The following is a 22976-nucleotide window of genomic DNA, read 5'->3' as shown; positions in this document are numbered from 1 at the left end:
CTTCGGAAATAGAAACAAAGTTGGTTACAAATCACACTGGGTTTTTTTTTGTTGTTTTTTTTTTCACCCTTCTTTAGCAGGCGACCATGGGGAAAGTGACCACTGCTGTCAGAGCGGGCAGCCGGGGCCGCGCGGTGCCGCGGGGGCGCCTGTAACTTCTACTCGACCATGGTACCTGTTGAAAACCGCGAGGGCCCCGGGCTGCTGAGCCCCAAGGGGAGAGCGGCCGAGACCGAGGGCGGCGGCGCAGCCGGCGGGGGCCGGCATCCTCCCCGGGCCAGAGGTAAAGTGAGGCACGGGCCGGCCGGAGCGGCGAGTTGTACTCGGCTCTCGCTCCTGTGTGTGCGCGCGTGTGTGCGTGTGTGTGTGTGTGGGTGCGCGCGCGCGTGTGCGTGCGTGTGTGTGTGTGTGTACACGTGAGCGGGCGAGGGGCGTGGAGAGAAGGGGACAGGATCCGGTGGGAGCAGGAATGACAAGGAGCTGTAATGTGAAGATCCAAGTCCCACTACTGGCAGGATGGGTCCATTGATTGTGTTGGCAGAATGTAGAACTCGTTCATTTGGGGACGAGTGACCGGCAAGAGAGTCCCATGTGTAAACATACACACACACACACTTTTTCATTTATTGTCACAAATGGGCAATCTGTAACAAGTGGACATTTACAACCATGTTTCAAATCAGTATTTTCAGTAGGCTTCAGGAAAGTATTAGTTATGTAATCACTGAACACAACTTTCTTTTTTAAGTTCCCAGCCTCCGTTTGTAATGAATTTGTAAAGTATTCAAGCCTAAAACATCTGCTTGATTTGCTCCTGCTCTCTTTCCAACTGGCCTTTTCAAACTGAGGTTCCTTTAATACTTTTTCTTTTAGGTGGTGAAATCTGAAAAAGTTTTAATTCATTTCAGTGATCTTTGCTCTGCCGAATGCTGTTCTTCACTTCCACATTCACAATTCCCACAAACATGTTGCAAGCTTTTGGCCATCCTTTCCTACTCTTTCAGCTGGTTCTCAAAGGAATAGAAACTAATCGTAATAGGAAATTAATTCAAACACAAATAATTCTCTAATTCTCTCTCTCAGCTCTGCTCCCCTTCACCATACCATAGATTCCCAGGTCATAGATTGGAATTTCATGAATAGTCCAGAACACTAAATGATACAAAAGGCATGTACCTTTCACCTTGCGATGGATATATAAAGTTATGTTTGCGTCCTGGGTTTGTCTGATCTTGGACTTGAATCCACAACCCCTCTGTCGGAGGCGCAGATTGGCTCCTAGGCAATGAGAAGCTGTCAGCCTTCCCTTACCCTGCACCCTGCTCAGCTTTTCTCCCGCTTTCCCACTTCTGCTCAAGAATGAACGTCTGGGGCCATCCTTCAGGATGGCTGAGTCCCTCTCTTAAGCAGAGCTGCCCCTTCCTCCCAGGTGCTCTCTGGCTCAGTCTCAGAGCAGCCCAGGGAACCTTGTATTTGAGGGTTCATGGAAAGAATCGCAGTGTTCTCTCCGAGTTCTGAAAGATTGAGCCGCAGAGCTTGCTGAGGTGGCCAAATCAACAAAAGTTCACTAAATAGTCGGTGATAATGTCACAAAGAAGAAAAGAAACTTTGTCCTGAGGGGGCTCTACAGCAACAATTAAAAATGGACTATTTAATTTTGATACAGCTTTGAAAGCACGGTGTACTCTTAATAGGTTAAATTGTGCAAGTGCACAATTATCCTGAAGTAAGGTCACAAGTATTTGTGTTTGGAAAGATTGAATATACGCACAAAATGCAGTTTAAAGTGCAACTGTTTGTGTTCTGAAGAAATGACAAATGGATAAATACTGTAAGTTATTTTTTAAATTTAATTCTAAATGAACCTTTATTATATACAAAAGGAAGCTGAAATTTTCCCTAAAATCCTAAGTGAATAAAACTTTGATCTGTGCTATAGTTTACATTTAGATGAATATAAACATTTTAACATTACTTGTGTAAATTTTCCTAAATTTTCTGAGACATCTCTTGGTACCCAAAGGCAATTATATATATATCTACCAAATGCATAGTGCAAGCTCGCTCTTTGTTTTGGGATTATACTTTAGTCTGTTTTATAAAGATGTTGAGGCTTAATGAAATAATGCTTGTCAAATACTTCTTTTGACTTCTTTGTATTTTAAACTTTCATAGTTTCATCCAGGAAATTCAGAGTATTTAAATATGCTCAATAATTATCATTCTATTCCTACGTTTGAAGACACAAGTTTTTCTATATTCCTAGATGGGAAAATTAAAGCACAAAGAGGAACAAGTCATACAACCCAGGGGAAGATAATTAAACCATTCGAGATACTGAAAACCAAATCAAAACAAAAATTCCTAAACTCCATGATTGCACCCTCAAATACTTTTATGCACAATAAAAAGTGCTGGCAGATCTTGCTCGGCCATCCCTTCTTCAGCTGGAGAGAATGCTTTATTCCAATGACTAGAAGCTAATGAACTTAAATTCATTTTCAAGAAGCTATGACTCAAAGTGTATATATTTTCAGTAAATTTTTTAGTGTTCACAGACATATTATAATTGACCTCCTAGGCAGGGTTGAGCTCAATCCAGGTGCCTAGAGCCGACCACGGTGTAGGTGATATTAGAAAAGTACGCCGCTAGAACATCTCACACAAGGGAGAGATGTGTGGTTGGCCCAAGTTCACTCAATGCAGGTGCAAAACTGACCGTGGTGTCTCTGGCCTGGGAGGCTGGATGCCTCCTCCTCTGTCTCAGGAGATGGGTCTCCTAGGCTCTTCTAATTTCATGTTTCAAATGACTGGCTAAGGGGAGGGTTTCCTTAAGGCCCCCTCTACCCTACCAGCACCCACCCAAACGTTCCGAAACCAAGAACAGTGTTCATTGTATGAATGCAGGTTCTCAGCACAGCAGATCCCGCTGCCGAATGTACTGGAACCCAGGTCACTAGAACTGAACTCACTGACCCAGTTGGGAAGACTGGGCTTCATCCCCGCCAAGACCCTTCTCAATCCAAGATGCCACAGCCTGAGACTTAAGAAATGCACTCTTGTGCTAACCAGATGAGTAGCCAAAGGCAGTTCTCAAACTTGTTTAAATCTGTGAAACTCCTTTTGACAAAGGAAAAGCTGAAGAGGTGATCAATATGTAAGAGAAGTCATCATGGCACCTCTCTAGGGAGAAGAGGGGAGGTAGAGAAAGGAAAAACCTGAGGCAGGTGTCTCCCTGCTCCATTCCTATCCCTTGTATCCCTGAGCAGACTCCTGGGTGGGGCCGCAGTAGCAAACCACAAGTCCATCACTCCTCTGCTTATGCAGGCCGTGTTACTGAGGTCAGGGCATTTTTACTATGCTCTTACTGAGTCTTGGAGTCCCAGGGTTAGCCTTGTCAGAGAGCTGAGGAGACTTTTAGAAGCAAGCTTATCCCCAGAGAAAAGTAAGTCAGGCCAACCAGCCTGACCTCATAACAGAGCCTTGGTTGTGAGAGGAACAGTTCTAACAACGAACCAGTCATTTTGGGAAGACCCAGGGCCTTAGCCATTACCATTTCTCCAGGCTTTCCATATATCAAAGAGTGACTGTGTTTGATTGTGTTTTAAAAACACGCATATTTAATAAATTAATGGCTGATAACAGCAAAAAGTGATGGTATGCAGCTTGATATTGCCACGGGAGTGGCGGGATTTATAGACATGTGAATCTGTGAGGGGCTGTAGACTCTTGTCTGGAAATAAGACTAGATTTAAAGGTAACCACCTCTCTTCACTTCAGTCAGCTTATCTCTATGATTGTGCATTTCACGTCACTTGGAAATCACACCAAAGTCTAAATTTGAGGCTTTTTGTGACTGTGAGGCTCCAGCAAGTGGCTCCTCCGAGATCTGGAAAGAGAGAAGGCTCTAAACAAACATGGCAGCACCTGTTCCACCACAAACTCTGGGGGGTGTCTGGCTCAGGCAGCCAGGGCTCTTGCTTCCCTTGGAGATCACGGTGACCTAGAGAGGGCAGAGAGGTTGCCACTTGCCACAGCCCCCGTAGCAGCAGAGAGGCGTTGGTGGGAGTCTGCCGGTGGCAAGGCCTGGCAGACAGCGGCGGGGGCTTCCTGCAATGAGGCTGACCTGGGGAGGATGGAATTAGTCAGCAGGCACTGGTGGGCTGAGCTGGTTTCACAGCTCATGTCTATTCGAATCGGTCAGTGCCCCTTTCCCGGTCGTTAAATATTTTTAACGTCATCTTTCTGTCTGGTAAGACTGCTAGCAGGAGTGGAGGTCTCAGAGATCCCAGGAACAGGCCTAGTGTTTGTGAATTTTCAACAAGGTACTTTTTAGTGGGCTGGATCTCATATTAGCTTGTAAAACAAACAAACAAACACCCTCAAAATACAATGAATCCACCCTGGAGCCACCTAAGGAAACTGCGAGTTACATGTATAAATTAAAGGTGATTCGGCCAATTTTAAAATGCTGTTTTTAATTGCTGTAGATATGTGGGAATCTATTGTTCATTCAAGAATAGTTAGTTCTTGAATATGGTTTTGTAGGGAGCATTTTCTCAATAGTAGGAACCTAAGTAATATTTAGCCTAAGGGTGTGAGATGTTCTGAGAGCTCCCAGTGGCCCTCCATTAGTGCGCAATTAGCTTGTGCCTCTAAGCGTTGAAACAATTATTTACTCAGATTGTGTGAGTGAGCACTGGTTGTCTGTGATTCTGTTTTTTTTTTTTTTTTAAGATTTTATTTATTTATTTGACAGAGAGAGACACAGCAAGAGAGGGAACACAAGCAGGGGGAGTGGGAGAGGGAGAAGCAGGCTCCCCGCCGAGCAGGGAGCCCGATGTGGGGCTCGATCCCAGGACCCTGGGACCATGACCTGAGCCGAAGGCAGACGCTTAACAACTGAGCCACCCAGGCACCCCTGTCTGTGATTCTTAAATGGAGCAGAGTTGGGGCTCCCTAGTTCAATTTTTCTCATGCACAGTCATCCCCCAAAAAGATGAGTTATTGAATAAAATAGGGGATGAAAGCCATGTAAAAAGACACTGAGTTATGGTGGTGAGTAAGGGGGAAAGTTGGAATGGGCTTCTTCCCAAGGGGCTGTTTGACCAAATACCAAATAAGGATAATTTCTAATCCATCTTCCTTCAGAAAGTACCCGATCACTGTTAAAGGCAAAAGACTTGGAATCGCCCCAGATATTTCCCAGCCGAAACTTTGAGTCAAATATATAATCTTTGTAGTAAATCATAAATTCATAGCGTTCTTTGAAATTTAAGTTTGGTTTGCTTTGGCTCATTGGTATCATTTTACTTCCTATGTCACAGCAGAGTCATTTATGCATTTGCTAAATGGCTCTGCCTCGGTGATATACTAATTTTTCTATACAATTTAGGTAGAAGTAATAATAAGACTAGAATAAATGGTCACATCATTTTATTTTTAGTAGCTTTTATTCTTTTTTGAACAATTACTCACTTTATACTGTTCTGCCAAAGTATTGGGGAGAAAAATGCAGTCCTTTGTTTGACTTAGAGGAGTATTTTTTTCTTTGAGTAAATCAAGTGTAATTCACCTTTAAGCTGCTACCTGGTGCTTTCCTTGGAAGTAATTGTTTCTCAGGAACACTCATGACTCAGGTCTGCCGGGCATAGTGAGGCTCTGAGGGCTGTTGGTTACATCCATGTTATTGACTCCAAAACGTTGTGCTCCTGCACAGTTGGTAGCAATGTGCAATGCTAAGTTAGAAACCAGCCCGAAATGGCATCTCAGCCTCAGGTGTGCAAGACTTCTACAGAGAGAAAAGTTGTGATTAAGATCAGTTTGTAAGGTGAGAGAGCATTCCCAAGCTAATGAAATGTTTCAATTCCATTGGGAAACGAAATTGTTGAAATCCCAAGGCAAAATCACAGGAAGAATTTTTCATGATGTAAACCCAATTATGTAGGTACTGCCCAAAACAAAGGAATTCAAGAATTTATGAAAAGGCATAATTGTTATGCTGGAAACAAGGTATCGTTTTACTTCCTGCGCTATCAGGAAGGGAGACTGTCTCAAAGTTTTACTTTCTTGTTATGGGGACTTTACCTCACCGATTCAGACTAAACAAATCTTTGTTGAATGATTATTGTGGGTCAAATGCTTCTATTACTATTATCCCTTCTTATCTTTAAAACAACCCAATGAAGTAATATTATGTCCAGTTCACAGATAAGCAAACTGAGGCTAAGAGAATAACAGCAAACATTACCATATCCAGCGCAGTTTTCTCTCTCTCATGGATTTTTGTAGCAACTTTATGAAGTAGGTAATGTTATTATCTATATCTTGGGAATGAGGACACAGAGGAAGAGAAAGGTTCAGAGACATGTCACAAGCTGGCTGGTAACTGATCAGGCACTCTGATTCCTGACCGTACTTTCACCATTCAGCCCAGGCACTTCCTAGAGAGAAGCGAAGGGACGCACTCCAGGAAGCATGGGTAATGTGGGGCAGAGTCTCAGTATCCTAAGATCCAATCCAGAGTCTTGCCCACTTGACCGATAATACCATCCAGTACTGATGTCTCTACTTCCTGCTCTGTTCTGTGATCTGATCTGGGATTTGGGGTCCCTGCTTCACTAGTTTCAGAACTTTATTGCTTTTTATTTTAGCTAGTTCCCTAATTTTCTATGCAACATGTCTTTGGCTATCAGGTTATACGTTTCTGGATAAAATATATATTCTGGTACCTATCAGAGTTCTGAGCTGACTGCAAGTACCGTGTGCAAGAAATACTGGGCAGCTCATAAGAAGTAGGAACTCCACCTTTCCTCTGTATTTCCATCAGGGATCACATGCATGTGGGACAAGTAACCACCGTCTTGAGCCATCAAATCCAGATGTAAGCCAGGAAATCTCTCAACGCAGTGCTCACGGTGACCACCCGCACTGTTTATGCAGATGAACCTGTCACCCAACACATAGTGCCGGTGCATGGTACATGCTTCATTGTTAAATGCGTAAATGAATTAAGTGTTTGTTCAGCTAAACTAAAGAACATTTTACTTCAGTAATACTTATTGAGCTGGATGCTTCAGAGTGAAAAAAGACATAAGACATTATCCATGGCTACAGATTTTACCAACTCATCAGAAAGATAAGAATCTAAGTAATTACAAGATGATCGTTTAGCCAATGTTGACTCTACTAAGACTGGACCCCGGGTCCAGTGGTGAATAAGAGACATCCCTGCGATGCAGACACTTATTACCAACTGGTGGAGAAGGACAAGAGATCAGGGAACCCACGATGGAGAAGGTAGCCGGATGAATGATGCTCTGCTAGGGCCCAGGGGGCACCTCCACCAGCTTTTAATGGATTCTGGGAGATAGTAGAGTGAAGCTGAGTCAAGAAGGTATAACTGAGGTCAATGTGTTTACAGAGAGCATTATAAGCAGAGAAAATAGCTTGTGTGCCAGTTTTGAGAATGGCACATTCAGGGATCTACAGATATTTCTGTATGACGAGAGCACAGAGTTCATCCAGGGGCCAGAGGATGGCAAAGGAATCTGAAGATGTAAGCAGGGACCATATCAGGAAACCTTTGTGCTAAGTACCATGAGAGGGAGAATTCTTAGGAAGAGACCATATCAGTTTAGAGAAACCAAGCCAGTCTCTGCAAGTGATCACAGTGGGGACAGAATTAGGGAGCCTTAGAGAGCCTCACCTGCATGTTGAAATCCTGCAGCTTCCTGGGGTCACCATTCTTTTAATATTTCAATAAACAGAGCTCCAGCCCCTATAAGGTTAAATCCACATGCCTCCTTGCTCTCCGCCCGTTTCTGCCCATCCTTAAACACACACTGTGTCCCTTAGGAGTCTTGTGGTTCTTCTGATCACTTTTTGCGCCAACTTCTTCTCTCCACTGATTGTTAACTTTCACCTCATGCAACTAGTCCTTTCTCTTATTCTTGCTCCAATCCATGTGTGGATCACGGCCCTTTTTCCTTCCCATTCCCAAATCCCATTCATACAAGCTGTTTGTGGATCATTACTATGATTGGAAGAGAGCTATTGGGCAATTAAATATCCGATGGGCCCATTCTTAAAGGCTCCTGTCAAATCCACCATAGGGAATTTCTTGTAAATCAATTTATATAAAACCCATAGGCTGTGGCCCTGTTGCTTCCTTATGTGGCTCCCCAGCCCCAGCCCCACCCCTCCCCCACAACTTGACAACCTATCTGGACCTTTTCTTCCATTTCTCCTCTTTCTGGGCATTCTTAGCCATTCTTTCTTTCTTTTTTTTTTTTTTTTAAAGATTTTATTCATTTATTTGACAGAGAGAGACCCAGCGAGAGAGGGAACACAAGCAGGGGGAGTGGGAGAGAGAGGAGCAGGCTTCCCGCCGAGCAGGGAGCCCAACGCGGGGCTCGATCCCAGGACCCTGGGACCATGACATGAGCCGAAGGCAGACGCTTAACAACTGAGCCACCCAGGCGCCCCTTAGCCATTCTTTCCTGAACTCTCTTTTCTCTTGCTCTCTATGTCTCTCTGTTTCTGTCTGTCTGTCTGTCTCTCTCACACACACGCACACACGCATCAAAATTTGTCCTTTGTATTATATGAAACATCTTGGCTTTTTTTCTTCTCTCTCCCATAGTCCACCTGTATATTATCAACATGCTCCATGCACCTCTCCCTTAACACCCAGGGGACCATCCAGGTATTTATGTTTAGTAAATAAAGTGCCCTTCCTAAGAGTTTTGCATCCACAGGCTTTGCAATATTACTTGTTTCTTCCCATCGTATTTCCCTAATTTAAAAATTGTAAATGCACTAAGGATGATTCACAGTCATTTTCAGGTATGTAGACTCCTTTAGCAATTCCTTCAACAACTCTAAATCCTCACATCATAGTCTTCGAAGTTTTATATTTTGATTGGAAAATATAGGCTGACGGAAACCTACTGCGCAATCACTGGCACTTTGAATTTTTTTTTTTTAAAGATTTTATTTATTTATTTGACAGAGAGATAGCGAGAGCAGGAACACAAGCAGGGGGAGTGGGAGAGGGAGAAGCGGGCTTCCTGCCGAGCAGGGAGCCCGATGTGGGACTCGATCCCAGGACCCTGGGATCATGACCTGAGCCGAAGGCAGATGCTTAACGACTGAGCCACGCAGGCGCCCGGCACTTTGAATTTTTAAAAAATGTTTTCATCACGTCTGCATACGTTTGAAAGCTTGAAGTACAAATATGTTACTATTTTTTTCCAACATTCACTAATCATTGATGGGATGAGGATCCTTTTTAAAGGTCTTGTTAGTTCTCAAATGTCCATAGCTCACCACAGCTTGCACACATTGAGAGCCCCATCCAGGAAACCTCAGAGATCTCTAGGTGAGAGGGCTGCTGGTTTGTTCTGCACATTCACTGCCCGCCCTCCTTAACTGTCTATTTAAAATATCCATAAAAACATGCAAAGAGATGCAAAATCACAAAAGCATGAAAGCCAGATATATTCATCAGTGCGTTAGGATTTAACCCTAAATAAGATGCAAACATAGACCTAATGCATAAAAGGTAGTGAAATTTTAGCTTTGCACAAACTCCCACGGGACATCCCTAATTGAGAGAATTTTCAGGAGCTGGCTAAAGGGAAGTCATCCCCACAGACCCCTGGAGCTGCACTGGCAGAGGGTCGCAGTTTTGCTCCACAGTCAGATCTTCCCCGCCATCCTGTTACCGTTATTTCTCTTTCTCGCTCAGGGGCTACAATTTCCAGGATGTCAGCAACTCTGGGCAGGTAGGAAAGACAGCGGCTTGTTGCATTCCGGAAACTGAAATCAGTATTAAGAAAGGACAAAGCCCAGATGAGCCACTGGAATGGTGCCTTCCAGAAGTTTTAGTTTGGCAGGTACTGGTTTTGACAAGCAAAGAACTACGGGCCCCTTTAAATCATGCAGGAATGATATCTCTTATTCCTAGTCAGGGGACCAAAAAATGGAAGCAAAAAAAATTCCTTCCTTCGTCCAATGAAGTCACATCAGAAAAATAACTTCCAGACATCAGAAATTTGGCCAGCAGCTGTAATGCAGTTTTGAATGTTGGTGAGGTCTGGAGCCAACAGCCAAGAAAGAATTCTTGAGACATCTTTGGTGCAAAAAGGTGGTTTTATTAAAGCACAGGGACAGGACCCGTGGGCAGAAAGAGGGGCTGCACCGGGTTTGTGAGGGGTGACCGATTATATACTTGGGTGTTGGGGGATGCAAAGAAAAGGGAGGTTTTCTAAAGAACTTTTGTATGCTGAAGAGGACAAGACACTGGAGGCCTTGCCATTGTCAAGATTATTTTTCCCTCTCGTAAAGCATTAACATGAAGACAGTTGGGAGTTTCCTTCTGGAATTTAGGTTATTGATAAGAACGCATTTTTCTTCTAAATCACTAAGACATTTTGTAAACTGATAGAGGCTCTTGTCTTTTTGGACTGTGATCTCTATTAGTTAACCATTTGGTTTTTGTTTTGTTTTTTTCCTTCTTTTAGTTTTAGGGCAGCCAGGAGTGCCTGAGGAGTGTCACCCAGATCCCACCTGGGGGAGGTGATTGTGGGGTGTCAGCTCGTGCTTTGTCCTCAGCTGGCCTTCCTCTGCCTCATCAGCTGCTCCCCCCAGCCTAGCCATGAGGGATTCCCAACTGCAACCGGTGGCTAGAATGAGGTGTGTCAGACACTGAAAACCCAACAGCTACGCTAACTCCCTCCTCATTTTCTGCAGAACTAAAATACTCGACACTCACGTCTCAGTCACTCTTGCCAAGATGGACCATGGAACCCACTGGTTCTGGCCAATGAGACGTTAGGGTGAGTCTTCAGCTGGGTCTGAAAATTAAACTGGCAAAGACAGATTAGAGGAGAAAAGCATCCAAACGTATTTAATGTAGGTTCTACATGACACGGGAGCCTTCGCCAGGAAATAAAGACTATAAGAAATGGCTAAGCCTGAGTGGTTGTAAGCTCGGTTTGATGAAGAGTGGACAGCCATGGAGTAATATGGCAGGTCAAGCTGTATGAGGCAAGGCCTGTGTGTTTGGATCCTTTGTGGCCTCTCTGTGTCTTCAGAGATAAGATTGCTCCCTTCCTCTGGGTGTAGGGAAGGCATCTCTCATGTGACGGTTTGTTACCTGCTTCAGGGAAGAAGGGCAGGGGGAAGGTCAGAGGGACCCTCCTGCTTCTGCCATTTTCTCAAACTCCTTCAGATTAAAATACTCAATTAGCCAAAGTATCACGTTTTAGGGGTAGCATATCCTGAAACCCATCATCTTCCACGGTGCTTCTGGAAGGTTCCCTCACCGATAAAAGGAAAAAGGCCTGCCCCAAGCCTTCTTCCGTTGTCACCTGCCTTTGAATTTGGTTGTGAGGGAATTTTATGCCTGGAGCTGCGGCAGCCACCTTGCACATATGGTGACAAATCAGGGACAAAAGCCAACCCTCTGAGGAGGCAGGAACAGAAGGATGGGTAGAGTGTGAATCCTTGGAGATACCAAACTCAACTTGGTCTTCTCGCTAATTGAACAGTAAATGCCACAATATTTTAAACCCTTGTTTTTTAGGTTTTGGTTTCTTACAGTCAAAAATATCATAACTGATCTGGGGGCTGGGTAAAGAGAAGGCAGCAAATCTGGCCGTTGGCAAGGCCATTTTAAAAACAAAGGCAAGGGCTGCATTTTAAGATTTCTTTTTTAAGGGAACATACATCAGTTTTGGAAAGCATCTGATTTCTGTTCTCTGTAATTTTTGTAAAAGTGGACTCTGAAAAAAGAGACAAGGACGACGTCTGAGAGTGGGAATAAATCGAGGTGAAGACGGGGCCGAGGACGGAGGTGCAGACAGACCTGTGTGAAACGGTAATGAATGTGAGGACGCGAAAGCCACAGGCACAGAATTATGATCTGAAATCTGTGACACGGAGGATAAATGGGAGACGCTATTCTAGGTGCACATAGAAAGGACAAGAAGAGATAGGAAATGAGATGAATATATATATAGCAAACACATAAATAATTATTACTAAACAAATAGGGGGAAAACCCCAAACACTAGAAGTCTTTTCTCAGTAGAAGAAGTCAAGTAGTAGCAGCGGAATTTGGAAGAAGCAAGCGCCCAGATTCATCCTGGTGAAAGTCCCACACTGAAGGAGGGAAAGAGGGGAGGAAGGAAAGACAAATGAGTGGAAGGAAAGAAAGAAAAGAAGGAAAGTCCTACATGTCATCAGCAGAAGAAGAGAGTTAACAGAGCAAGAACCAGCGAAGGGTGAATAAACCCGTGTAAGCGATGTTCCCTCTGTGTACCTGCCCAGCCCCCGGAAGTCAGAGAAGATTGGTTTCAGGAACGTGCGTCCATACAAGTACTACTGAATCAAACCTGAGATTTGAAAAATGAAAAAGAAAACAAAGTTCCTATCCTTTTGTTTTAGAAAGGTCAAACGCTAGCAGGTGTAGAGGGAGGCCAAATTTTCCACCGGGCTGAGTTTCATTGTATGCTAAAGAGGATTAGGGGGCCGAGGAGGGGGAGAGTGGTTAGATGAAGGCTGGTGCCCAGTATTTACCACCGCAGAGGGCCTCACACGTGGTCTAGGGCCAAGAGGCAGCATCTGGGACCCTTGGCAGCTGGTGGGACAGCACCCCTCAACTCTCATGGGTCTGGGGGAGCTCTCTGGCTGAGCCAGTACTCCTCCTTCACGTGACATCCAGTAGTCTACTGAGCTCTCGCGTCAGGCCCTGTGTGGGTCCCTTGATGGTGACACTTTTACTCTCAAAGAGCTCCCGATCTAAGGCAGGTGACTGGCATAACTAAATATAATCCAGGGTGCTGTGAGGCCACGGAAGGAAAGGCAAGGGGGAGAAGAGAGATCAGTGCTAACCAAAGAGAGGTCGTCTGGAAAGGTTTTGTAGAGAAGGGGAGATTCAAACTCTATCTTCAGAGATGACTCAGATTTCCCTAGGCTCTGAATTTCGGGGAGAGACATGCCGTGACGGGGAACAGCTTGAAGAGAAGCACAAGTCTGGGACGGTGCATGGCATTTTCCAGAAACAGCAAGTGGTGGGGATGGGCTGCTGAAGAGCTGGTGCCTGGAGCCTCCTGTGGGGCCTGCAAACCAGAGTCCCCGATGGGGCTGCTACACACAGTCTGAACGTCTAGAGAATAAGTCTGTGCACGGGGCTGCCATTTCATAAAGTATAAATATACAAGTGATAATGAAACAATCTGTGGTCTCTACAGTGGTGCCATATTAACAAGCTAATAATAGTGCTGAAAGCTTTATAGAAACGCTAATACCGTGCTGCTCAAATGCTAAGCATTTACGTAAATATAAAGTTGTATGGGGGACCATTCCATAATACGATGCATTCATTTTCGTCTACTGACAGAACCTTGGGGAGCAGGGGACCAAGGATCCGTATTCTGGAGGGCTGTTATCATTCATTCTTTTATTCAATCACTCAGCAAACATTCATTGAGTATTTACCTTGTGTCAAAGACCAGAGATGAGAATACAGATATAAAGAAAGCCAAGTTCTTGGCTTTAAGGACTTCTGGTTTAACAGGAGAAGACAAATGGATAAATAAATGAGCACTGTGAAAGATGACAGGTGCCCTAGAAACACATTCTTTGGGCAGGAGGAGCACCGAGGGGTTAAGGGTGAGGCTGCAGAGTAAGGCAGAGTAGGGTGGCCGTCCTGGGGGAGGTGGCGCATGAGATGACTCTTGGAAGATGAGTTGGGATGAAAGATACTCAGGGAGGAGGAGTGGAGAAAGGGGGAGGCCACATCTGCAAGGCCCATTGGGGGCCACTGCAAGTTTTTCTTGAGCAAAACATGAAGTAGGGGGGCTTCTCAATTCCTGAGGCATTCGCACGGGCCAAGCTGTCTAGCCCCCTGGCTGCCAGCCAGAAGGACCTGCGTGCGCACGTTCCGCTGTGTGTTGTAGGATTTAGCTCGCTGTGTGTCCATTAGGTACGTAGGCTGTAGTAGGCATATGGGGAAGAAAGGAAAGCAGAGAGCTGGCAGAAACTCAAATATTATGGAAAACTGAGTGTCTCATGTGCGAGCCAGTTACGGCGTGGCTTCTTGTGAGTCACCACGAGTGACAGACAATGCAGCCATTGTGGCCTGGCCGGGCCTGCGGAGGCTCCTGCCCTCTGTGTCCTCTGTGTGGGTCTCAGGGTGTTCACGTGAAGCCCCTTGCTTGCGATTGCATCTCCCATGAGCAGTTTTACTTTCTTACCTTGCTATGGAATCAGCATTGCACCAAAAGGAACACTGCTGGTCTTCTAGCAAAGCAGCAAGACAGAGGGAGGCATGAGCCAAAGGACCTGCGGTACCAGTTGCAAGTGGTTTCTGTGATGTCTGCAAAAGGCTGAGACGTCTCCGTGGCCCTTTTGGGGAAAAAGAATGTGAAGGAAGGACCGCTGTGAGGCAAGGCCATGAGCAAAATGGATGGAAATGCTAAATTTCACCAAGAAAGTGAAGTGCAAAGTGTTTGACTTCAGGGCTGGATGTTCTTTGAAAAGGCATTCATTGTAATTCCTCATCCTACCCTCTCCTTTAGCTCAGGCTGCTTCTTCTGGGTCCAGTGAGCTGCCCAAACTCTGCCATCTGTGTTCAGGCAAACATAAACCCCACCTTCCTGCCACTCGCTCTTTCCTCCTGTTCGTGGCCAGATTTCTTGGAAATGTTAGATCTCCTTTCTGGCACCCATAGGATAATGCCTTGCTTTTTTCATCATCAACCAAAAAGTAGACAGAAAAAAAGCCCACTTTTTATGTCTCTCTTCATTTTTTTTTTTTTTTAATTTTATTTATGTAGGGCGCCTGGGTGGCTCAGTTGGTTAAGCGACTGCCTTCGGCTCAGGTCATGATCCTGGAGTCCCGGGATCGAGTCCCGCATCGGGCTCCCTGCTCGGCGGGGAGTCTGCTTCTCCCTCTGACCCTCCTCCCTCTCATGCTCTCTGTCCCTCATTCTCTCTCTCTCAAATAAATAAAAAAAATCTTTAAAAAATAAATAAATAAATAAATAAATAAATTTTATTTATGTATTTGACAGAGAAAGAGAGATAGCGAGAGCAGGAACACAAGCAGGGGGAGTGGGAGAGGGAGAAGCAGGCTTCCCGCTGAGCAGGGAGCCCGATGTGGGACTCGATCCCAGGACCCTGGGATCATGACCTGAGCCGAAGGCAGACGCTTAACGACTGAGCCACCCAGGCGCCCTCTCTTCATCGTTTTTATATGATAAAATTGCCCCCGGAAATTGTCCGGTGGTCAAGTCCCACGGTGTCACAGGGCCACAATCCCAGGAGCATTAGGAACTAACCTTCCACAGGCTGCTGGATTCAAAATCCCAAATGCGCATCGTGAAGACTGTATAGGAACGTCAGCAGTAAAAAGTAGCAGTACCAAGATGAGTGAAATTTGTTTTGATCAGTATCCCTTAAAGCACATCACAGGGAAATTAAACCCCTCAAATAAGATACAGATGGTTAAGACCTTAGCCTAATTCTGTGGCATATAACCCATGTTGGTAGGCCCCCCATGTGGGAATAGGGTCATAGAATGTCTTAGTGTACCTTTTTAAGCTTTTAAAGGCCAACCCCCTAGATAGATGATAGATAGATAGAGAGATAGATAGATAGATGATAGATAGATAATTTGATATATAAAATTATTTTAGAATTTGTAATTTTATACAAATAATTTTTAGTAATTCATAAGGAAATAATTCTATTATATCTCTGAAGAATTACACTCTTAGCTGCTGGGTCTCCAGAGGGACATTGACAAACTAGGATGGTTTCCATAACCTTTGCACACAGCCCAATTTGTCCATGTCCCGTGATCACTGACAGAAAGAACAAGGCATATGATGCTAAGTCCAGAAAATAGACAAAGGAACTGGATCCCTCTCCTGTCAGGAGCATTTACCACCACCCCCCAATATAAGAAGCAGGCTTTGTGACTTGCCCCACCCATCACACCCACTCTTCCTTAACTCACCACCTCAGACTCTGTCTGAAGTAGGATGATAGAGCATCAAAGGAAGGGACTCTTGTATCTCAAGGGGTCTTTCTTTTGGTAGGGAAGGCCTATTTCCCACCTAATAAAGGGGGAAAACTAGGAAAGGGAAGGAGAAGGGCAAGGTGGCAAGGACAATCTTCTGCTACTCAAGGAGTTCCGACATCTGTTACGCCATGTCCTTACCTCAGTATCCCCATGCTGCCCAGTATCCCCTCTAAATCCCCTCCTGGGGTGCCTCTCTCAATCTGCCTTATAAGTGTTTCGTTCTCCAATGTCACTCATTTCTTTAATCTGAATATCAGAGACCAATTGCCAAAGCACAGAAGCTAATCAATATGTCAAACATAGATAAAATGAATAACGACAGAGATACGAAGTAATACAGTATTCTTATCCAAATGTAAGAATTTGACTTGATTCTCCTTGTGGTAGAGAAATATGTTGCTCTACCACATTTGGGGTGTGTGTGTGTGTATGTGTGTGTGAAATATGAGGATTTTAAGATCTCAATGAGGGAAAATATGTGGAAGTTTAAGACATGAACGAACCTCTAAGAGAGTACTTTAAAGTCATTTTGCAAGTAAAAATTAAAGCAGTACATAATAAATGATAGATAATAGAGATATTACTAGAATGTTAAGTTTCTTGGGGGGCAACTATGTAGCTACACGTGGTTTCTTTCAACGCTACAGATATGCCTCCCAGTACCTAGGAAAAAGTCTGCCATGTACTGGTACTAAATATTTGTTTTCTGATTAGCTAGATAAATTACTGATTTAATTGCAATTTAATGGTTTGTGTCCACATGCTCATAAATTAATTTTATATTATCGTGGATTCTTGCATTTTTATTTGTTTCTCCATTTAAATATTCAGTCTTTTTAGATTTATTTTTTGAAGTCACCTATGTCCCAGGATCCTGGAGATGTAAAATGCCTTGGATATTTCTGATGGGAAGAGATTCAGATCAACTTTATTTGACCTGCTTCTTTTCCTAGAGCTGAACAGCATTTTTTAACCCCCTGAAATGGCAGGGTTAAATGGCCCTCGCTCAGCCTGTGATAAATGTGTGCCCACACACATTTCTAGTCCATTTTATACACATCTCAGTTCTTTTCTTCTCCATCTCCCTTACTGTTGTCTCCTCTTCTAAATGTTGTCATTCCCTAGGTCCCAGTCCTATTCCTGCTTCTCCTGCTCCTCTGTTTATCTGCCTAAGTGATCCCATTCATTCCCATGATTTTAAATCCCAGATACATGCTGCTGAATCCCAAATACAAATCTCCAGCCTTGACTTAACTCCTAAGCTCCAAATCTGTATATTAGTCTGAATTGACATTTTTAACTGAAGGTCTTATAGATCAAACAATTAAAACATTTCAGTAAATCTAAAACAGAACTTCTGATTTCCACTCCTCCTTTTACCCCCAGTCATAACCAGTTCTCTTCTCAGTCTTCCTTCGGTCAGTATATTGCCTCGAACAATATATAGGCCTATATACAGGGTATTGAACATTGTAAAATCACCCAACCAATGGCTCAAATCATGGGGCCCTCTTGGGTTCCGACCCACCTCTTTACCTTCTAACTCCAATTCATGAACAAGTGTAGTCATTTTTACCTCCAAATTCCCTTGAATCTGTCTACTTGTCTCAAGGTCTACTCTGAACATCCAAGTCTAAGCTACCATCATCTCTTGTTAACTCTAAGGCAACACACTCCTTTCTGTTATCAGTTTCGCTCCTGGAAGAACCAGTCTGCACCCAACAGCAAGAAACTTGGCATCAGTGCCCCATACCATTCAGTGTGCATTGCCCCTTTATACTTGGAAAACCATAAAAAGTTATCACTGTGACTTGCAGGACCCTGTTTGAAGTGTCCCCTCTGTCCCTATCCAAATTTAGTGGATCCTATTTACCTCTCCAAGCTGCTGTGCCCCACATACGAGGTACTGGCTCCCCAACAGTTCCAAAAACATGCTTTCCTGTGTCACGCCTTACAAACTATTGTTTCCTGTGCCTGCAGTGCTCTTCCCTTGGTTAGTTTTTGTTTTGTTTTGTTTCTATTTTTGACAAGTTACAAATATATAATAAGCATCCACATACCTACTTCTGAAAATTAATGACTGCTAACATTTTGCTCTTTTCCCTCAATTTTTAACATTAAAATAGTAAAACAGTATCAAGTCCCTTTTGTTCTTCTTCCCCCCAAGTTCCATTCCCTTGCCTCCTTACTCAGAGCAAGTAATGGATGTTGTTGGTTCCCTCCCCTGCATCCATTTCTTTCTTCCTTCTTTCTGGTACAATCTTAACTTTGACACACACACACACACACACACACACACACACACACCCAGTACCCTCTTTTGTTTCAGCAAGAGCCAACTGTGGCCGGATGTGGCCAAGGAGACATGAGGGCAGGTTTCCTGGAGGCTGTGCTTCATTTTCTCCCATGTTACACAACTGAAGCCTCTAGCACTTCCTGAGGCTCCTATCCTCTCTACTCTGCCTCAAAGGTTTGCTTTTAGAGAACAGCCTGCAGCAGGACCTGAGGAACCGGGCTGTCTGAATTTCTGATCCAATGCCAAAGCGGGAACGAAACAGTGTTCTTGTTTGTTCAGTCTTCATCATCTGTCATCTGCTTATCTTGCATAGCTGTCTGCTTGTAACTAAAAACATCAGCATCACAAATAGAAGGAAGTGACTTCCTAAATGTCTCCACCCCTCACCTCCCAAAAATGAAAGAAAAGGATATTTCCTTTTATATCTAATCCTTTTTGTTGATATATCATTTTACTATATTTAAGTGTGTGGTTATACTCAGTGCTCTGAAAAACTTACTTATACAAGGTTAAGTCTCCATTTAGACATAAAGTTTTGAAAATAACAGCGCAGAACTGACCTCTCTGTCTCTTCTCTCCGCCTGTAGGTTGCGGCATGTTTACTCTCCTGTCATCTGTCACTGCTGCTGTCAGTGGCCTCCTGGTGGGTTATGAACTTGGGCTCATCTCTGGGGCCCTTCTTCAGATAAGAACCTTATTAGCCCTAACCTGCCGTGAGCAGGAAATGGTTGTGAGCTCCCTCCTCATTGGCGCCTTGCTGGCCTCCCTCACTGGAGGGGTCCTGATTGACAGGTATGGAAGAAGGGCTGCCATGATCTTGTCATCCTGCCTCCTTGGACTCGGAAGCTTAGTCTTGATACTCAGTTTATCTTATGCGGTTCTCATAGTGGGCCGCATTGCTATAGGGGTTTCCATTTCACTCTCTTCAATTGCCACATGTGTTTACATCGCAGAGATTGCTCCACAGCACAGAAGAGGTCTTCTTGTGTCCCTGAATGAGCTAATGATTGTCATCGGCATACTTTTCGCCTACATTTCAAATTATGCGTTTGCCAATGTTTCCCATGGCTGGAAATATATGTTTGGCCTTGTTATTCCCTTGGGAGTTTTGCAAGCAATTGCAATGTATTTTCTTCCTCCAAGTCCCCGGTTTCTGGTGATGAAAGGACACGAGGAAGCTGCTAGCAAGGTTCTCAGAAGGTTGAGAGCCATCTCGGATACAACGGAGGAACTCACTGGGATAAAATCTTCCCTGAAAGATGAATATCAGTATAGTTTTTGGGATCTGTTTCGATCAAAGGACAACATGAGGACTCGGATAATGATAGGCCTGACATTGGTATTTTTTGTGCAAGTCACCGGTCAGCCAAACATATTATTCTATGCATCAACTGTTTTGAAGTCTGTTGGCTTCCAAAGCAATGAGGCAGCTAGCCTCGCCTCCACGGGGGTTGGAGTTGTCAAGGTCATCAGCACCATCCCTGCCACTCTTCTTGTAGACCACATTGGGAGCAAAACCTTCCTCTGTGTTGGCTCCTCTGTGATGGCAGCTTCATTGGTGACCATGGGCATCGTGAATCTCAACATCCCCATGAACTTCACCAATATCTGCAGAAGCCATAGCCCTATCAACCAGTCGTTGGATGAGTCTGTGTTTTATGGGCCAGGAAACCTATCAGCCAGTGATGACACTCTTAGAGAGCTCTTTAAGGGGATCACTACCCATAGCAGAAACTCCCTAATGCCCACAAAAAATGATGTGGATAAGAGAGGGGTGACGACCTTACCAAATGCTGGAATGAGCCAAGCTGAATACCAGATAGTCACAGACCCTGCGGACGTCCCAGCTTTCTTGAAATGGCTTTCCTTAGCCAGCTTGCTTGTTTATGTTGCTGCTTTTTCAATTGGTCTAGGACCAAGTAAGTATTTTATTTTTTATTCCTTCCTTCTTTGCCCTTATGAATGTTAACATATTGCTTTTGACCATCAGAGCATCTTATGGCTATGGTACCTTTTACATATAACTACTAGAAGTAAGATGGGGATAATACTGGCCACCTGATGTATCTACTAATGTGGAAAGTATGCTTGGCTCATACCTCCTTTGTGAAATGTGCGGGCCTGGTATTCAACAGAAGGATTAGTTTTCCATTATCTGTCACATGAGGATAATTTAACAGTGATTGACTGGGGATAAACCAGACCTTGAAAGATATGTATTGCCCAAGAGAACATATTGTTTTATGAAAGCAGTTTACTGGGATAACATTTTCTTCCATATCATTCCTGAGTTCTTCATAAATGGAAAAAATCCAAGCATTTAGATTTTCTTAAAGACACGTTAGTGGAGGCATTCAGTAATAATGAAGGACAGGAAATGATGAGTTGGGAAAGAGGGTGGATTATTCCTTTAAGTACCCTTTGTTTTATTGCCAGAGTAACCTCCCTGAGCACTTTACTCATTAAGCAGGAGAATGGGAGTCAAGTTACTCCCATTCAATACAATATAAACAATTTACAGGGAGATAGCTACACGGTTGTCTTATTTTGTATAGCTGGTCTACTCCAGTGATTAAGTTTAAACACTTATCTTGAGCAAACCCTCTAGAGTTTTCTAGAACAGGTTGTTTGTTGCCGTTCCTTGTCTTTCAGTCTCTCACCCAGTCTAAACCTCTCTTAGGGAAGTAAAGTGTAGTCTCTCTACCAGCCTCAACTCCTACACCTCTCTCTCATTCTCTCTCTCTCTCTCAAACCTCTCTCCCCTTCTCCCTTTCTTCCTTCCTCTCTCACACAAAGTCTTGTTTTTCTTGTTGTTGTTATTTACAAGGATCAAGGACCAAACAAATGTGCTCAAATAAAAGGAAGTAGTGGAGCTCAGGAACACAAGAAGACATAGGTTATGTTGAAGGAGAAGGAATTTCATGGACAAATTTAGGTTTCTGGTGCCAGGAACTGACGGTGTTTTGAGAAAGAAAGTCACTTTAGGGCTTTCTCTGGTGATCTACTGCTAAGTCATTAACTATTCATTCAAGTGATACATATCAAGTGGCTATTTTTTTTCAGTAACAAAGAACTATGCTAGATGTTGGGGAAACAGTAACGAACAAGACAGACACTGTCGCTGTCTTCAAGGAGATTATGCCTGAATTGACTGAGCTATATTCCCTGTGTCTGCTTCTTTCTGGTCAGCAGCCAGCAGGTTTGGCCTGCTTAATCTCAGTTAATGAATAACTGGATTTGCACATGGCTGATATGGCCTTATACTGCAGCTTTGTTTCCTCACCTTGCGTCTACTCCCACTTCTAAGTGAGATCAGTTTCTGGATATTGACTCTTTCAAATTCCAGAATGAGAGAAGGAATCTGACTGACTCTGCTCTTTGCTATGCAGAGTCATAAATGGTTGTTCAGGGACACCTCTAGGCACATAGTCCAAACTATGGATGACAAGATTGGCCCTTCCTCTGGCACTAGGAGTAGACAGATTTGCTTATAAGTGACTGAGCATGGGCGGTTAGAGTAAATACTGTTAATACCATCAGCCTCTGATCTCTCTGACTTGTTTCTGAACCCTGGCCCTCCCTGTTAAGACTTAACAATGATAAATATTACTAATGAATAGTTTCCTAGAAACAGGTTTCTACTGTTATTTCAGGATTCAATCATCTTGCGTGTGTACCTGGGAGACATTTGTCTTAGTCAGTTTGGGTTGCTATAATAAATCGCCAAAGACCAGATGGTTTAGACAACAGAGATTTATTTCTCACAGGCTAGAGCCTGGCAAAGTCCAAAATCAAGGTGCTGGCAGACTTGGCTGTTGGTGAGGGCCTCCCTCCTGGTTTGTAGATGGCCACCACTTTCTTAGTGTCTCCTCACAGGGCAGAGGGATGGAAAGAGAGAGAACTAGGTAGTTTTATTATGTCTCTTCTCCTAAGGGCACTAATCCCATCATAGGACTCTACCTGATGACCTACCTCCAAATATCACATTGGTAATTAAGAATTCAATATATGAATTGTAGGGAGGGCACAAACATGCAGTCCAGACAATACTTATGTCTTTACTCTGATACATAAAGCTAATGAAATTTGAGAAAGCATCTTATACTTTTATTTTTAGAAACTCTTTAAAGTCTACCAGAAAGGCAAGATACAAGTGAACCTTCTTTTTATATTAATAAGTACAGTCAGTTTTACTCATGTGATAAACATCGGGTGGTATTGTCCTCATTGATTTCCTTTGCCAGCATCTTTTTTTTTTCCTATAGATTCATCATAAAACTAAAAATATTTTTTACATCAATTTTTTGATCCAATCTTTTGAAATATCAAGAATCAACTAAGAATCTCAGGAAAGTTTAGCAAAAAGAAAAGGATGCTTTCTTTGTTTTAAGTCAGAGAAACTTTCAGGTTAACAGAGATTACAACATGGCGCATATTATATCAGAGACGTTGATCTTAAACTTCCAGAACCCACCTATTCATGGTCAGAGTTTTCCCCAGCTCATACTACCCCTCTCTTTTGTTTTTGGGTGACTTTGAAAAATGCAGCAAATTCTCAGTCACTAGCATATCATTTGATACATTA

At 43.7% G+C, this 22976-nt stretch overlaps 1 protein-coding gene across 2 annotated transcripts in view; it reads left to right on the top strand.

Moving 5' to 3' along the window:
- Positions 1–12: 12 nt before the first annotated feature.
- The window catches only part of SLC2A12 (solute carrier family 2 member 12), a 53385-nt gene continuing 30421 nt past the window's right edge, over positions 13–22976 (top strand). For both annotated transcript variants that reach the window (XM_081829041.1, XM_081829042.1), the window contains exons 1-2: positions 13–283; positions 18979–20310. In XM_081829041.1, the coding sequence (XP_081685167.1) occupies positions 169–283; positions 18979–20310 (1447 nt within the window). In that variant the 5' untranslated portion in view covers positions 13–168. The remainder of the gene's footprint in view (positions 284–18978; positions 20311–22976) is intronic.

This window comes from Leptonychotes weddellii, chromosome 8, assembly GCF_054177405.1.
Source record: "Leptonychotes weddellii isolate Sample4059 chromosome 8, ASM5417740v2, whole genome shotgun sequence".
Lineage (NCBI taxonomy): Eukaryota > Metazoa > Chordata > Mammalia > Carnivora > Phocidae > Leptonychotes > Leptonychotes weddellii.
Note: the sequence above shows the minus strand (reverse complement) of the source record. Positions and strands in the feature narration are given on the sequence as shown.